The sequence below is a fragment of the Prosopis cineraria genome, unplaced genomic scaffold (assembly GCF_029017545.1).
Source record: "Prosopis cineraria cultivar Desert tree isolate PC_DT_omini unplaced genomic scaffold, ASM2901754v1 PC9, whole genome shotgun sequence".
Taxonomy (NCBI): domain Eukaryota; kingdom Viridiplantae; phylum Streptophyta; class Magnoliopsida; order Fabales; family Fabaceae; genus Prosopis; species Prosopis cineraria.
Window position 1 is genome coordinate 254,459 of NW_026555340.1, and position 17,775 is coordinate 272,233.

General features: G+C 31.5%; 2 protein-coding genes across 2 annotated transcripts; one reads left to right on the plus strand and one right to left on the minus strand.

Moving 5' to 3' along the window:
* Positions 1-2,352: 2,352 nt before the first annotated feature.
* Positions 2,353-6,061, plus strand: LOC129320467 (peroxisomal membrane protein PMP22-like). Its single transcript, XM_054965934.1, has 7 exons — positions 2,353-2,530; positions 2,613-2,711; positions 3,195-3,296; positions 3,376-3,451; positions 3,940-4,010; positions 4,103-4,188; positions 5,697-6,061. Exons 1-7 carry the CDS (start codon positions 2,459-2,461, stop codon positions 5,746-5,748), a joined length of 558 nt encoding a protein of 185 aa, XP_054821909.1. The 5' UTR covers positions 2,353-2,458; the 3' UTR covers positions 5,749-6,061.
* Positions 6,062-12,115: 6,054 nt separating this feature from the next.
* LOC129320357 (inorganic phosphate transporter 1-1-like) lies at positions 12,116-14,761 on the minus strand. The gene is made up of 2 exons (XM_054965779.1): positions 13,976-14,761; positions 12,116-12,910 (listed from the first exon to the last, which is right to left on the minus strand). Exons 1-2 carry the CDS (start codon positions 14,759-14,761, stop codon positions 12,116-12,118), a joined length of 1,581 nt encoding a protein of 526 aa, XP_054821754.1.
* Between the last annotated feature and the right edge of the window lie 3,014 nt (positions 14,762-17,775).

The window sequence follows — 17,775 nt, forward strand, 5'->3', positions numbered from 1 at the left end:
AAGAAAATAAATTAAGAACAAAAGGCTTCACCATCAAACACATCTAAAATAAAATAGGGTGGCAAAAAGAAACAAAACACATCAAAAGTAAATGAAATAAAATGAATAAATTCCCTTCAGCCGCTAATGTTGAGGTTCACATATGAACCACAATTATAAGAGCATTGTCTTCCTTAGGGTATCTCAAAATGATAGCGGACAAGTTGTGAAAAAAAAAATGAAGCAAAATTATATGTATGGATAACATTTATATAAATTCAAAAAATAATAGAATTTGTGATTCATAAGAATATGTCCAAATTCAAGGAAAAAAATGAAGCTTTATTCTCTATAAGGCACTTCTACCCTTTCCTAATCTCACATTATCATTCAAAGAGATGAGAGAAAATGGTTATCTACCTTTATCAAGCAAAGTTTTTACTTTATCTTTTCAAATTCGCTTTATTTTTTTTTTTATCCACCACCTTTCTCTCCCTTTTATAGGTGAAAATTAGGACTTTTATCTTTAATGGTTGAATCCTATGAGATAATAATTTATGATTAATTTTATTTAACTTTTACTATTTCAAATCAAGGCACAAATTTTGAGATTAGATTTTCATTTGAATTTCTCCAACTAAAGACTCATATCATGGCACAAATTTAGAAATTGTGAATTTTCAATTGATCCCCCCCACTGAGGACTCAAATCAAGGGATGATTGCGGGGATTTTTTTTCATTTATTTTTCATTTATTAATTTTTATTTTGTTTTTAGTATTTTATTAAAAAAAGGCTTTTCAATTTCTTTGTTTATTTTTTTGTGGGGGTCCAAACAAAATAGGGTTTTCACATGTATAATTCTATAATTTTTAATTGTATGTATTGTTTTTTCAAATTATTTTAAAAATTTGGGTAAACAAGACAACATTATTAATTAAATTGAAATTTTGTAAATGTTATTGTTTATATTATTTCCAACATTTTATTTTAAATTAATCCCTTACAACGCACAGGATCCAAGCTAATTTAATATAAATACTGAAAAAATTGAAAATTTGAATATTGAAAATGTAACTGATTATTGAAGATATGGAATATAAGCATTGAAAAAGTTAACTCAAATTTTTAATTCGAACCAAAGACTACTACCCTTAATTGAAATTTCAAAATTTGAGGTTCTTAAATGTAATTAATATTTTTAGGGGGTCTTTGAATGATACTTTTCCATGTTTAGCAACTTGATGGTCTTTATTTAGCATTAATGTTGTCTCACTATTCTGAATTGTCATCTCCCGAATTTGGGTTGGGTTAGCAAAGCTATAGTTAACTTAATTGTGTTCATTTTTCCTTCCATCCCACATGGGCCCTCTTCCCACAGCTGCAGTTAACAACGTCCTTCAATGAGATTTGGGTTCTCTCCAATTTTTTTTCCCTTTATTTCCCCCATCCCAAACATTCAAATTATTTTATTAAACTATTCACCTAAAAAAAAAAACAAAACACAATGGCCCTTCAATGTATTATTATTTTATCTAGAGTTAGAAATATGAATCAAGCTGGAATATTTGAATTAAAAAAAAGGTTCAATTTGGTTCAATTTATTTTTAAATGGATCAATTTAATTTAACTCTCGTAAGTTGGTGGGTTAAATGAGTCAATCTATTAGACTATTTATTTAATTTTTTCATGATTTTTTTTAATTACACCTCAATGAGAAGTTTTAATATGATATTCCAATTATTTAAAAAGATCACATTATAAACGTCCGAGACTGATTAATTTCATCTTAATTCATTCTAAAATGTACTTGTCTTGTGAGATTTTGGTACCAAAACTTCTTCATTTTTTTTTTAATTTTTTTATTTTTTATAAATAATATGGGTTAAAATAGCTAATTTTAACCTATGAGATCAACCCACTTGGTTTATGAGTAATCTAATCCAAGCCAAAAAAATTTATTTTTACATGGTCAATGTTTTTTTTAATCTGACCCATCCTTATAACATGTTTTTTAGGTTAACTCAAGTCACAATCCATGCTCTCGACTCTAAATTTATATCACCGTGACTTATAACTTGACAATCCGTGCAAGTAAACGTGTTCATATTTAACGGTTGACAGTCTGAAGAAAAAAATAAAATAAAATTTATGTTCCCACCTGCCTCGTCTTAAATTGACCAGCCGCATGCGTTTGATGTTACTTGCTCAAGCTTAACAACCAACCCTTGTTGACCAGAAAAAAAAAAAAAGAGAGAGAAGAAAATCTAACCCTTGGTTTTCGTGTGTCACGTGTGTTTTCCTTCCGCGTGTGTTCCCATGCTTATTGGAAATTATGAATCCCCTTCCCAACTCTTTCCCTTTCATTTTCATCTGTGTATTTTATTTGTCAACATCCTCGGATCTATATAACCCCACAGGCCACAAACATATGCAGAGTCAAAGTCAGAGAGGAGATTCGCGGGCGATGATCAAGCGCCATGTCTGAGGTTGTCAACGATGCTTGGGGAAAATACATGAAGCAGCTTCAGCTCCATCCTCTCAGAACCAAGGTTTGTTCTTTATTTTTCTTTCGATGATTGATTTTATTTCTTGCTTTTGGGAGTCTTATGGGTATTTCGTAATTCTTGATAGGCAATTACTGCAGCAGTTCTGGCAGGCTTTAGTGATGCTGTGGCACAGAAGATTTCTGGCGCTAAAAAGCTCCAGTTGAAAAGGATTCTTCTTTTTATGGTACTACCTCCATGGTTTTGTTTTTCAAATCCAATTCACATTCTTCAGGATTTGGGTCTTGGATCACTCGTCCTCAAAGCTCATTTATTCGTTGTTGCTTTTCCGTTTTGGTCCATGATTCTGAAACCAGTTAACAAAGGCATATACGAAAACACTTCTCAAAAACTCTCTTTTGATTTAGGAAACGTAGTATGGAAACCCGGTCAACTTGCTCGATTCAACCAATAAACGGTGTGTTAACGAGCTTAGTAAAGTGTTTTGTTTATCATTGTTCGATTGCAGTTTTGACCATCAATAACCAGTATGGTTTCCAGTAACTTACCAGAAAATCAAAAAGTCTGTGTCTATAATTTCAAGTGCAGCATAGTGTCTGGTTGTGTAATCTGTAATGTCTGGCATGTTGTACACTGTGCAATGATCAATATTTTTATCGCTGAAATTTTGAGGACCTTTTCAAATCTGAAGTAAAACTTGTTTTTGCAGCTATATGGCTTCGCTTACTCGGGACCCTTTGGACATTTTCTACACAAATTAATGGATAAGCTGTTTAGAGGGAAGAAAGGCAACGAAACTGTTGCAAAGAAGGTATATTGCTATCTTGCCTGTTCCTTTAACCTCTCTTCAATTAACTAACCTTTTAATGAATGAAATTTCATATTGTTAGGTGATTCTCGAACAATTAATTAGCTCTCCATGGAACAACTTTCTCTTTATGATGTACTATGGCTTGATTATAGAAGGTATCTTTCTTTTCTTTCCTTATTGTATTGCTATCCTGTGTTTTCTAAACATATGCATGAATACAGATCGATGCCATATTTTGTGATGTTTGTAAATGTGTGGTCTGTCATCTTACAAAAGAATTTGAAGATTAGTTGTTTGTTGCATAATTTTTAACTTTGATCCTCGAATGTCAATGATAATATATATATATATATATATGTATATAACCTCACAGCGTCTTCTGGGTTAGTTTATGGGTGGTAGTGAACAAATGATCTGTCTAAGGAAAAACTAAACGTCAACAAAAGCTTGAAATGGGCACTTAAAGGTTGTTTTCCTGCAACTGGATGATTCAATAATTTTTTGTCATGTCTAGTCTAGGAATTTGTGTAGAAATCAGAAAGGAATTGAGAAATCTGATATGTGGAACTTGGAAACATTTGAAAAGAGGAATGACTTTTCTGCATGTTATAATGTGCTGCAAAACTAAGGCATAATTTTTCAGGGAGGCCTTGGGGTTTAGTCAAGAATAAAGTTAAAAAGGACTATCCTTCTGTTCAGCTGACTGCATGGAAGGTAAGGCACTGAGAACAATCTTGTGGTCTGTGGCTGATGCAGCAATGTGAAAAAATGTTGCATGCTGAAGTTTCTGCTGTTTTAACTTGCAGTTTTGGCCTATTGTTGGTTGGGTAAATTACCAATATATGCCGCTGCAGTTTCGCGTTATATTTCACAGCTTTGTTGCTTCATGCTGGTGAGCTCCAATATCCTTCAACCTTTTTGCTTTTGTATTTTAAATAGGGAAAACACAACTATTACCTTGAAATTATGCATATTACTTTGGGTGGCAAGTTTGACATGGAATTTTGTTTTTTGTTTTCTACTGTTTTTTGACAATAACGTATCTGATATATAATGCCTATGGCGGATAAACATGGTAAATCCTAATCAAGAACTATATGTTGTTTCAATATAGTTTATCTTCTATGGAGATCAAATCGAATATGATAAGTCCCATAAATGTTAATTTTGTTCAACTCATCCAAGAATCTACAGATTCATGTACCTTCAGAAACTTAGCTGCAATTAGCGTAAATTTATAGGGAAGTCGTTTAGACAAATACATTGCAATGTTGTACTCAAACCTTGACGGGAAGTGCTGGTGACGTAGAACCTCTGGAGAAAAAATGAATGAGGAAAGAAAGAAGGGGGGGTTCAAAAGGGAGGCAAAAGAAGTATTGATATTTTGTTCAATCACAAGGTGCAAAAGAAGTTTGTAGCCAAAGGTTTTTCTTAAACAAACCATAAAACATTTAAGGAAAAAAAAACATGCTGAAAATGATAAAGGAAAAAAAATGAGAGAGAGAGAGAGAGAGAGAGAATGCCTAACTGTTTGTCGTAATTGATGGCTTAATAGCTTACAAATACATAGTGAAACCAACATATGCAAAGTGGCAGCATTTTGTTTCATACAATTTTCATTGGATATTGTCAAGAAATATTTTTAACTAGACTTTACCCCTGCAGCTTAGAAACTGGATACAAAATGAAAAGAATTAAGTGATGCACATATTCTCATGACAACAGTTAAACTACAATATTTATTATTTTCAATTTGTACTGAATTGATGATACAAAGGGGCATCAATAAATATTAATTAGAAAACAGCATGGGATGATAACTAGAATGGAAACCACATTAGACTGTTCCAACTTCCTCATATTGCATGCCATCAGTGATTGCTATATTGGAAGATTTTGAAACTACAGTTACAGCACGACTCTGTATGATCTGTTTGGGTAAGTTTAGCTTGAGAAAGGAAGGGAAGAGAAAATGTACTTTAGTAATTCTCTTTGATGAAGATTTGATTATCACATGTTTTTATAACCTGGAATATGTTTGAATGGGGAGGAATGGATGAGAAGGAAAGAAAGGCAAATGTTTATTTAGATGTAGATTAAAACACTTTCCCCTTCACCAACGAGGGTAAGGTCTAGTAGAGAAGACTAATTCTTTACAATGTGATGAACCAAGGATTGAATCCTTGTTGAGAAAGGTGTTTATATTTAATGTCCGACTGTACTTCAAATAGGATTTCTTCCAATAGGAGAATACCTGCAAATGATAATAATAAAAAACTTTCCCCTTCTGTCTCTATTCTTCTGAATCCTTATGCCCATAATTTTATGTGTTTATGCTGATGCACATGCATGGTAGATTATTTAATCAATAATGGACCTCTGGTTACTTTGTTGCATCAGGGCAATCTTTCTCAATCTAAAAGCGAGGTCTGTTGCAATTAAGAAGGCGTAGGATAGAGCAGATCTGTTTGTTGTCGCGTGTGGCTTGTCTTCTTTTTCCTTCCCATATGCGTTTGGCATAGCCACAATAATAATTGAAAAAAAAAAAGGTACAGGGGAACTTTTTGAGATCAATCTAATATTTGCTTGAGACATTGGACTAGTTTTGTTTCTTGTTCACGGGTTGGTTATTATTGTGAATTAGTTTGTCTGTTTAGTTTGAGATTATAAAATAGTTAGGTGGTGAGTGCTTACTTCATGACACTTGTATTTTGAGTTTTACTTTAAACCAAAATTAGGCTTAAATTCAATTTCATCATTGACAATCTATTTTTGTTTAAATATGACAAATATATGGCTAAATTAAAAATCGTACAATTATTTGGTAAAAGTAACTCTCTTGTAATGTTTCAAATTCAATTAAAAATTTTAATGGTAAAAATATGAAAGATTGTAGTCAACATTTTGTATTGTTAACTGGGATTCAAGTCTTTTGAAAGTTAGAAGCCATTCTCAGCCCAAGAAACAAGTTACTGTTAAATAAATGAGATAAAAGGGGTAAATATAACTTTGGGTGTCTGACTTTACTCACATTTTGCTTGTAGTTCTTATGCTTTTTTTTTTTTTTTCGGTATTCTAGGTCCTTACATTTTTGTTTTGCATTATTTTTAATCTTTCTATGAGCAAAGTATATGAACCTTGTAAGGACTTAGAATAATGGAAAATAAAAGTATAAGACCTAAGATATTGAAAAAAATATAAAGATTAAAAGCAAAACGCGAATAAAGTATAATAATTAAAAGTTATGTTTGCCCAAATAAAAGCCTAATAACTATATTAAGTCCAGATTGATCAATCATCAATGTTTTCAGATGAACCATTTCTATTTTAAAATGCGGAAACAATGTTTTGGATATTATCATTGGATATTTATTAGGATACTAGAATAAAGATATTAGAAAATTTTACTACACCTCTTTTGACCAAACTTATTGGTAGTCAATCCTACCAAAATTCTTCTTGTTTTGGGAATGGAAAATAAAATCATATATTAAATCAACTCAAAATAGTACAAACCAAAAGAAAGGGTTAATATACAATTTAGACTATGAAGTATAAGTTTAGGGATAATTTAAATCCTAAACTTTTATTTAATACATTTTGAAATCTAAACAATTAAAATTAGTGTAAGTTCACCCCACCATTAAACTAAAGCAAGTATCTGTTTTTTTTTTAAATAGGATATAATATGCTATTTTTTAAAAGTTTAAAGTTCAGATAGCCCTTGAATCTATAATCTAAGGTTTAAATTGTATATTAATTTTCAAAAGAAAAGCCAGCTAAGAAACTCTTTCATCATTCACCTCCTCTTGTGTGAGAGGCAGGGATGAACAAAGATATAGAAATTCCCCTGTAGGCCATGAGAGCATCTACTAAGAAATCAGCATAAATATTTACATAATGACCAAAATGGAACAAGTTTAAAGACCAATGGCTTCTTCAATGATGTTCTTGAAGGGATGAGACAGCTCACACCCTCTAGTAATGATATTGACAGCTTCAATGCTATCACACAAAATATCAATCTCCCTAAACCCATGAATCCAACACAAGTCAAGTCCTTGAATAATACCTACAATTTCAGCTATGGCCGGAGGAACTACTGATAGTTTACAGCTAAAACCTCTAAACCACTGTTACCATTCATCAAGACAGAGCCGTCAACATGGAGTTTGACGCAATCCCTCCCCAAGCTCACAAAGACTATTTTGGTTTTTAGAGTAAGCTAACAATGGTGATCTGAAATCAAGTCTCTATCCGAGCAAGCTCTAGAGAAACTAGTTAAGATATTACTATTTTCACCAAGAGTATCATCATCAAACACTTTTTTGAATCTAATGACCCAAATATCCCGGCACACATATCCAAAAAGATTCTCCTATTCTACTTTCTTTGTAAAATCCTGACCATGAGATAGGATCCATTTGACCCATTTCACTCCTTGGAGACTATTGAATCTGTTCGCAAATTCTGCTTTGACAATGTCACTCCAGCGGTCACGGCATTTGGGCAATCCCGAAGTAAATGCATTGAATCTTCTAGTACTTCGCAACCGAAAGGGCGACATTTTGTGACCTCCAAGACATGCTTCAGTCCTAGCTCATTAGTATGTAGCCTATCATGAGAGAACAACTAGACAAAGGACTTGATCTTCTCAACAATGGGCCATTTCCACAAAATCTTCAGATGTTCTTTGAGGATCTTTTTGTACCTACAGACAGAAAATTATATGCATATGTAATAGAAAAATAACCGTCAGATGGTTTTCAAAGGTGTTTATCCTTTCCCCTTTCCTCTTTAGGTGGGTGAGCACACATAATGCGAGCAACCATATCAGGACGAAACTATCTGCTCAGTTTCTGGAAATCTCAAAGGCCACATTGATCGACATAATCTAACACCTTTTCATGTTTATTAACATAAATCTACCTGCGAGGAATCAAGTCAATAAGTGGGACATTATATTCATGCCAATTCTCAAACCAAAAGGAAATAGATTCACCATTACCAATCTTCTTCCCAAGACCCTCCTTAAATTTGTGCCAAACATCACAGATGCTACGGCAAACAAGTGAAGACTTTTGCCTCTTCTTGACCGTAGACAAACCTACCAAACCTCAGTTATACTTGGAAAACAGCATTTTGGCCCAAATAGCCTCTTTTTTACATAAAAGATTTCAGCATAGTTTCATGATGAAAGCCTCATTTTGTTTGCGAAAATTCTTAATACCCAAGCCGCCCTCCTTTTTATCTTGTACAATACAATCCCAGGATAAGAGATGCATCTTCTTCCCCTCCTCAGCATCACCCCAGAGAAAACTTCTGCTTCTTTTCTCAATAACCTTTATAAGATGTTTTGAGAGTAACATTATATTGTTTGCATATGGCAAGCAAGGAGAGCTGACAACACAACTTTAATCAACGTGGCATGCCTGGCCAGATTCAAAAGTCTACCTTTCCAATTCAAGAGCTTTCTTCGAGTTTTTGCAGTGCCATGCTCGGTTGAAGAACTTTTTATCAACAGGAAAAGGAAGAATGCAAGGCTCCATGCGATTGAAAATTTATCCCCTATGCAAAGTCGAGTGCAAGGCTTCGTGCAACTAGAAGAAGAAATTAGTAAAAAGATGCAAATAAAGTTACTAGGAAAACTCTGTTGACTGATGGTGACCAGTGGCGAAGCGCATGTAATTGAGGGGGCATATTGCCCCATCACTTGGGAAAAATAACATGTTGATATGAGTATTTGACTTGTATACATTTTTCACTTCTTACACATTAATTATTATACTTCTAAGACATTATTTTTTTGAGTTAAGGTATAATTTTGCCTTTAAACCATTCTCGAAGGAGCAATGTGATGTCCTAAACTAATCAAATCAGATAATGTTGCCCTCGCCATTTAAATGTCCGTTATTGTAGTTAATAGAACTCACTTTTTATGAATTAAAGTGTAATTTTGTCCTTAAACTATTCTCAAAAAAGCAATATTGCCCTCACCTTTTAAAAATCATAAAATTAAATAAAAATAAAATTATAATAATATTAAATGTATATATAAAATAAATATAATAAAAAATATAAACTATAATTTTATAACTTATCAAATATAAGTGAATTTTGATTAAATTAGATATGAGTAGACTTAAAAGTACTTACATTTGTTCAAAAATAAAGTTGGCTTTTAGTAGAATCTAATTTTTTAAAATTTTTAAATTTTTTAATATTATGTTTTAAAGTGCTTGGTTTCTTGAAAGTCGTCCTGATTCTCAATTCAACTTTAATTTTTGACTTAATAGCGGCTTAACTCTTATCTAATCCAGCTCAATCATAAAAATAATTTTTTAATCCAAATCGAGTAGTTAACGATGGTTTTGATCAATATTTATAGGTAAAAATGTAAATACTTTTGAGTCTATTTATATTTAATTTAACCAAGATTCACTTATATTTGATAAGTTATAAAATTATAATTTATATTTTCTTATATTTATTTTTATATATACATTTAATATTATTTTATTTAATATTTTTATAATTTTATTTTTATTTAATTTTATAATTTTTAGATGGTGAGGGTAACATTGCCCTTCTGAAAATAATTTATAGGCAAAATTACACTTTAACTCATGAAAAGTGGGTCCCATTAGCTACAATTAGGGACATTTAAACGGTAAGAATAATATTGCTCCAATTTGATTTGTTTAGGGGCAATATTGTTATAATGAATAGTTTAGGGGCAACATTACTTTTTTGAAAATAGTTCAAGGACAAAATTACACTTTAACTTATTTTTTTTTTTATTTCACAGCTTGACTTCTTCCTGCAACCTAATCGCATATTACCAATTTCAGGTAGTGAAGTGCGATCATGGTTTTATAACTAGCACCACTTTTGTGAGAGAGAATTCAGTGATCCAAATGTGTCATTCATAGCAAACATCCCTAATTATTGTCATATTTTGCAGTTTGCATCATATTCTTCTTATACTTTACACCCTTTATTTTAATATTTTAAACTTTAAACTCATTTTAATTTTACTCCTTAACCTAAATCAAACATTTAATTTTTAACTCAAAGCTCAGTAAATACTAGCCCATAATTTCATTATGTCTAAATATTAATATTATTTATTAGTCCTTTAAAAAAATTTAATTTGATTAAACTAGATCCATGTCATCCTCATCCTAAATACTAATTAGGGACTATTTTTGAAAAAAAAAAGCAATGAATAATGAAGATTCAAGACTCAAGAATAAACTCACTAAATACCTTTCATTGTCTTGCTTGCACTTGCAACTTTGCAAACTGAAGGTTGAATTAAGAGATAAAGAAAAAGAAATGATAAATTTGGAAGAGACTAAAAGGTTTTTTTTTTTTTTGTGTTGAGAATTTTGATTTTGCCACTGTCCTGACTCAGGATCATGGCTCCACCATTAATGGTGACAATTTCAAATCTAGATTATACTTAGCTTATGGTACATTTCAGTTTATATTAGTCACCTTTTCAAAATGCATTATAGATTATGAATCTGATCATCAAAGGATAGTTTATCATATAAAACTATCAATCATTTATCAAAGGATTGCTACAATAATGTTTTCAACACCCAACAGTGAAATATTTTACAATTTATAATAAATGTTGTAAAAATTGGTTTTTATCTTTGCTAAGATTGTCACGTGTAAAGTATTGTTGTATGGTGTATTATGTAACTATCATTAGGCTTGATTTTATCATTTGCTTTTTATATTTTAATTAGAAAGTTATTTCATGAAAATTTTCACTCTCCTTTGTACCATATGGATGTTATTATGATAAAATAAAAGAAATGTCTTGTATAAAAAAAAAATCAAGAAATGTCCTTTTATTTTACTTTTATATTTATTATTAAGTGCGATGTATAATTTTATTTTAATGAATATGTGTAATACAATATTTCTTTTTAATTTTTTATTCAATTAAATTGTTCAACATTACATATTAATTTGTTCAACACTTTATTAAGTTTTTAAAATAAAAGAAGGAAAGAATAAAATAGAAGGAAAACATTATGAAATGTTGTGAGTTGCAACCATCCTTGTGTAGGGGCGTACATTATCCGAGTCAAGCTAGGCATTACCCTTTGCCCGATATCCAACTCAATGTGTATTGTTTGGATTAACCTGAAGTCTGAATGTTTGGGGTGGGTTTGGGCTAATCTAAAAGAACTTTATTAAAAATAATTTTTTAAATAAAATTTTTTATCCTTCATCAAAACAATTATTACTATAATTAAAATGCTTTCTTTATAAAATTAATATTAAAATTAAAAGTAGTTATTTTTAAAATTATATATGCTTAGTCATTATCAATTTCTTTCATCATAATATTGAGTAAACAATAAATTTAAAATTTAAAAACAGATTGAAAAAATTGAAAAGATAAAAAAATGTCCATAAAGACATGATAAATCTTAAAGAAGATAATACTATAAAATAAATTTTTTAAAATAAAAAATTTAAAAAGAAAAAGAAAATTGTATACTTTGAGCTGGGTCGGTCGAGTTTGAACTTGACCTGGTGCCCACCTACCCCACTGGCTTAACGGAGGTCGGTCCTACCAGGCTTTGGGGCATTTAAACAGCCTTACTTGTGCATTATATGTGGTAATTATCTAACCCAAAGAAAAAGGCAAGCGGATCCAGAGAGAATGTAGTCAAAATTAACTTGGATATAACTTGTGTTTGGTATTCACATATACTTTAACTTTATTGTAAGGAGAATGCAAGAAACTAGTGAGAGACCGACACACACACACGCAGCAGCAGCAGCAGCAGCAGTTAAGCAGATGTCTTAGTATTTGCTGCGTCATCGTCGACGTTCTCGCCACTCAACTCCTCGAGCGACTTCCCCTTAGATTCAGGCACCAAAAATGTGAAGATCAGCCCCAACAAGCTCACCACTCCAAGCACAATCAGCGAGTTCTTCACTCCAATCCCCACATGATACCCTTTCGTTACTTGTGAAGGATCCTTGCTTTGAGATGCGTATGCGAACCCAAACGCTCCGACGATGGCTCCAGCTTTCCCCGCCGCCGCCGAGATTCCATGGCAGGTTGAACGTAGCCTCGCCGGGAATATCTCTGCTGGAACCACAAACGTCGTTGCATTTGGACCAAAGTTGGCGAAGAAAAACGTCAGAGAGTACATCACGACGAATCCGATTTTATTATCACTTCGTTTCCAGTGATCGTAGGGTATAGCGAGAGCGAACATGAAGACTGTCATGAAGAAGAATCCCATTATCTGGATTGCGAAACGACCCATGTGATCGATCAAAGCCACAGTGAACCAATAACCAGGAACAGTACCACAAAGTGCTATCAGAGTCTGGGCTTTAGCGATCCTGTAAACCTCGTGGATTGCGCTCATGTCTTTTGGTTCTGGAATCCAACCAATATTACTTAAAACATCTTTTTGAAAGAGATTCTGGCTGTAGAACGCGATGTCCAGTAAGAACCAAGTTGTTGTGGTCCCCACCAAATGCAACCCGTGCCGTTTCACAAATTCTTTGCTCAACAAACCATACGTATGACTCTCTCCCTCTGTCATTTTCTCTTCAGCTTCCAATTCCACCTGCAAAGTAATGTTATTCAAACCAAACCAATCCAATTAAGCCGACATAAACTAATTAAAATTAATTGCTTTTTTATTTTTGAAAAAACTGATCAGTTTGATCCGATTGAGGTTTATGTCTCTTAAATCTTGAACCAAACTGAATCAAATATTATTATATTTATTTTATACATTTTTCCCTACTTTTTCTCCACCCTAGTTTTAGTTATTTGTAAATCATTAATAAAAAATCTATTATACAATTAACTAAATGTTGTATATAATTATTTTTGATAATTTTTAGAATGTATAAACAAGCTATAAATTTTAAAGATAACATATTTTTTTTAATATTTAAATGTGTTAATTAATATTTTTAAAAAATATTCTTTTGTCCTTAAGAAATTTTTTGTTGAAAATAATAATTAAAAGTAAAAAATTAGCGAAAATTAATCTATAAGTTTGTATAGTTTTACTCATTTGAATTAGGTCCCTATTGTTTATTATGTTTTAATCAAACCCTTATAATTTTATTAGTTAAATATATTAGTACTTGGTTGATAAAATCCTTTAATTTTTTCTTTTTCAAAAAGTGAAAGTAAGGACTTTTATATGTTTATTAAAATATATAATTTTATAATTAATTACATTATTTTTATAACTCAAAATTTATATAAATAGGTTATGTTTTTCAAATAACTTTTATACATATAAAATTTTTCATAAAAAATTTAATAAAAATAGAAATTTTGTATTAAATAAAAATTTTTTGACTCAAAGTATCAAACCGATTTTTCTATAAATTTTAAAAGTTTTTTTTATTTTAAAAAAATCAATTATTCATTAATAATTTTAACCTTTAAGGACAAACATATTTAATTAATCAAGTTATTAAGGATTTAATTAAAATAAAATAAATTACAGGAAGCTAATTCAAAATTAAGAAAAATTAGAAGGACCTACAGATTAATTTTCTCTAAAAATTATTAGTAAATTTGTACATATATTGATTATGAAAAATATCTCATAAAAAAAATTCAAACTTGAACCGAATTACCGAATGGAAAATGTGAACACGCTTATTACCTGCAAGACCTTCGACATGTCTCTCGCCGCTTGCTTTGCGTTGTGAGCAACAAGCGCAGTGTAACGAGCTGTCTCTGGCATTTTCATGCGCCAGTAATACGTAAGAGCCGCAGGGACTGCACCGAACATTAGAATAATTCGCCAAACATTGTCGAACGCTGGCAAAACCATGGACTTTGAAGGGTTTAAGGCAAAGGTAGGTGCATTATATTTGTGATCATAAATGGATGCAACTATCAAAGCAACAATTCCACCAGCTAGAATACCAAACCCTTGCATGGCAAAAACTGCAGCTATGAAAGCTCCACGTGTTTTCTTGTTGGCGTATTCAGACATGATGGTGGCTGAGAGTGGGTAGTCGCCGCCGATTCCGAAGCCGAGCCAGAAGCGGAAGAAGCAGAGAGTAGTCATGACGCCATCACGAGTGAAGCCAAATGAGAGGCCGGAGCCGATTGAGGCGACAACCATGAGCATGAGGGTTAGTCCGTAGACTTTTTTCCGGCCAAGTTTGTCTCCCAGCCAGCCGAAGAATAATTGGCCGGCGAGGGTGCCACAGAGAGCGACACCGGTGACAGCCGATAGGGTTCCGGGAGGGAGAACGCCTGGTTTTTTTAGGTCGGGCTCGGTGTAGTAGATACGGCCGAGTAGCTTGGTGATGAGGGAGATGCAGAAGAGATCATATGCGTCTGTGAAGAAACCCATTCCGGCGATTACTATTGCTGTGAAGTGGTACCATTGAGTCTTGGCTGTGTCGAGTGCATTTAGCACTCCCAGTTGCCCCGCCATCGATCGCTAGCTACCGGCCGATTTGATGTATGCCTACTGAAATTTTGGAAGGAGAAAAAGGCTAACACTTAGTCTAGATGGAGGGAAAGAGGTGAAGAAAATAAGAAGAGAACAAACTATAACAGCATAAATTTGTAAATGGTTAAATTATTTGTTGGAATAATCTTTTTTCTTAAAGTAATTAAAACAGAATATTTTTATCCTTTTATTAAATTAACGGTAACATTGAAGTTCTAGTTAATATTTCGAATGGTCAATGTTAAAAATTTGACGACAAAGGCAAAAATGTTCTATTTCAATTACTTTAAAGATAAAATTATTCTAACAAATAATTTATGATATTAAGTATTTCTTAAAAAATATTCATGAGCAAAAATGTATCTTTATTCATTTGTAATAGTAGTAAATTTTTTTAATTATTGTTAAGAAGTTTTTCTCTTAGTTTGTAAAAGGGAAAAGAAAAGGAAGCGAAACGGAGTAAGAAGACAGATTGCAGTCTTGCAGAACAGTAATGTGATGGCTCGACGTGGCTCTGCATATATGGCCGGCCATGAACATTAATCACATCGAGAGAAACCAACTCGAGTGGAAAATGAGGCCTAGACAATTGAATAGACATATCTAAACTAAATTGTGACATATTCAAGGCTTGAGGTTGGATCCCCCACCACTTACTTAAATAATAAGAATTCCTATAACTCATGCTAACCTTGATTGGTTCAATTTTATTCTTATTAAATATATGTGCTTTAGTAACAACATATTTTCTCTCACTAACATTTAAAAATTTAATGATGTAATTTATAAATATGATTCAAAAAATATTTTCTCTCAGCCTTATAAATAGGATTAGAAAATCAAGTAATATAGCTGTTCTGTGTTGTTACCATGAAAACATATCCTTAAAACAACTCAATCATAAGAACACAGTTTCTGCAGAACATGTAAAAGAAAACGGATCCTTGGAAAAAATCAGAAAGCGCGACAGGACTTGAAGACATGGCCTTCAACATAAAAATTGGGGGGGGGGGGGGGGACACTAACCTGCCTGCAGTGAAAAACTACAGAATAAATGCGTACGTGGTGAAGATGGAACAATGGAATTAAGGTAATTTGCGACGTGTATATATATAAAGAGTAATGATGACCTTAGCCATCCACCAAAGCAAATATCAATGGCATATGCTTGTTCTTGGCCTTTGTTGATCAAGGCTTCCTTGACAGCTTGCTTTCTTCCATTTGTTTCTACAAACTAGACAATTCAAACGCGCATTGATAAGAAAACTTTTAATCCCTCAAGGTTATTTTAATCATTAATTTGGTACTTAAATTTTTTATTTTTACCAATTTAGTTCTTTAAATTTTCCCAATCAATTATTGATTCAGTCTCTATTCTTTTAAAAGAAAGTAATCCTATTAAAATCTGTTGACATAAATAATGGAATATTGATAATAGCCATGCAGATTAACGGAAAGAAATGCCATTATTTATGCAGGGAAAAATAAATTTTAAATTTTTTTAAAAAAGAAGAAAATGTAATATAACAGGCTATATTGATGAAAACTAAACTGATTTGATAGATAATTTGTTCTCATTTAAGCTATATATACATGTCAAGTCATCAACATACTTTACATATTAAATTAATTTGAGAGTTAGTTTGTTTTTTAAAACTTAAAAGACTAATGTGATAATTTAAGAAAATGTAAGGGACTAATTGATAAAAATTAAATTTTAAGTGCCAAATTAATAATTGAGACAAATTTAAATGACTAAAAATTTCATTATCTCCATTATATATTTATAATAATTTTTATTATTTCCTCGTCCAAGAACCAAGCTGCTTATTTCTCTCCTTGGTATTTCAGTTAACGAGACAGTCCTCTATGCACAGATTTTCCGAGGCATGAGCCAGCACATCATATATTACTCCGTTAGTAGCAAGAGAAATCGTAACCCCTTTTAAACATGAATGGTTGTATACAACTAGGTGAGCTCGGCAATGCATTGTTGATTCATAAGATTCAAATTCAAACCACAAATTAAATTTATGGTCGTTACATTTTATGTTTGTATGAGTTAACTATAATTTCATGCATAAATACAATATATATATATATATATATATATCATTTACTTTTTATTTTTGAAATGCCAATAAACATCCCCATCTGGGGCATGTATTTCATCAACAGAACATGTTGAGCATTTATTTGATCTGAGCTTTTAATTAAATTAAAGAATACAAAAAAATATATAAAAATGTAAAAAAAATAGAAAATAATAATTAGAAAACTAAAAAAATACACATGTAATTGTTATGTTTAATTTCTTATATATAGATCAAGTAGTAAGTATTTAGTTTATAAATCTCAATACATATATATTAACAAGTCAAATAACTTAATAAATAAAAATTTGCCTATGTGAGTTATTCTGTTAAAAAAATCTCTTTTGAAATAAAAAACAATTATGTTTTTTTTTTAAATTATTGATAAAGGTAAAATTAATAATTCTCTTTCGAGATTCTCACTAACAGTCAGTCAATTCGATCATTGAAGGCTTGCATGGGTGTTTGGTTACCAAAGAACTTCTGAACAGAGTTTTAAGTTCCAGAATTGAAGTACATACTTTTTCGCCTTTTCGGGTTCTTTCACGATTAATATAGTAGCAGAAATTAGGGAAAAATGATTTCATCACATCTGAAATTGAATCTAAATTGTAAATTGAGAATTTAAAAGTCACCATCTCTACATATCAAGTATCTGTTGAAATATTTGTATAATATGAATTTGCATTAATTATTATTGAGTCTAGAACATATTGGTTTTTATGATCTTGTTGAAACTGTAATAGATAGATACAATCCTATAATAGTAAGTTATTCCCTAACTTTGAATTGACCAAGTAAAACATATAGAGAGATAATTAATTAATTAATGAGGTGGTTACTGATAAAATTCTGTATCTTTTTTAAGATATCATTTTTTTGAATTTTCAATTCAATAATAAT

Coding starts and splice junctions, on each gene's coding strand:
- LOC129320357 (XM_054965779.1), bottom strand. CDS start 14,761: ATGGCGGGGCAACTGGGAGTGCTAAATGCACTCGACACAGCCAAGACT. Junction 12,911..13,975: donor ACATGTCGAAGGTCTTGCAG/GTAATAAGCGTG, acceptor ATTACTTTGCAG/GTGGAATTGGAAGCTGAAGA.
- LOC129320467 (XM_054965934.1), top strand. CDS start 2,459: ATGTCTGAGGTTGTCAACGATGCTTGGGGAAAATACATGAAGCAGCTT. Junction 4,011..4,102: donor TTCAGCTGACTGCATGGAAG/GTAAGGCACTGA, acceptor TTTAACTTGCAG/TTTTGGCCTATTGTTGGTTG. Junction 4,189..5,696: donor AGCTTTGTTGCTTCATGCTG/GTGAGCTCCAAT, acceptor TTGTTGCATCAG/GGCAATCTTTCTCAATCTAA.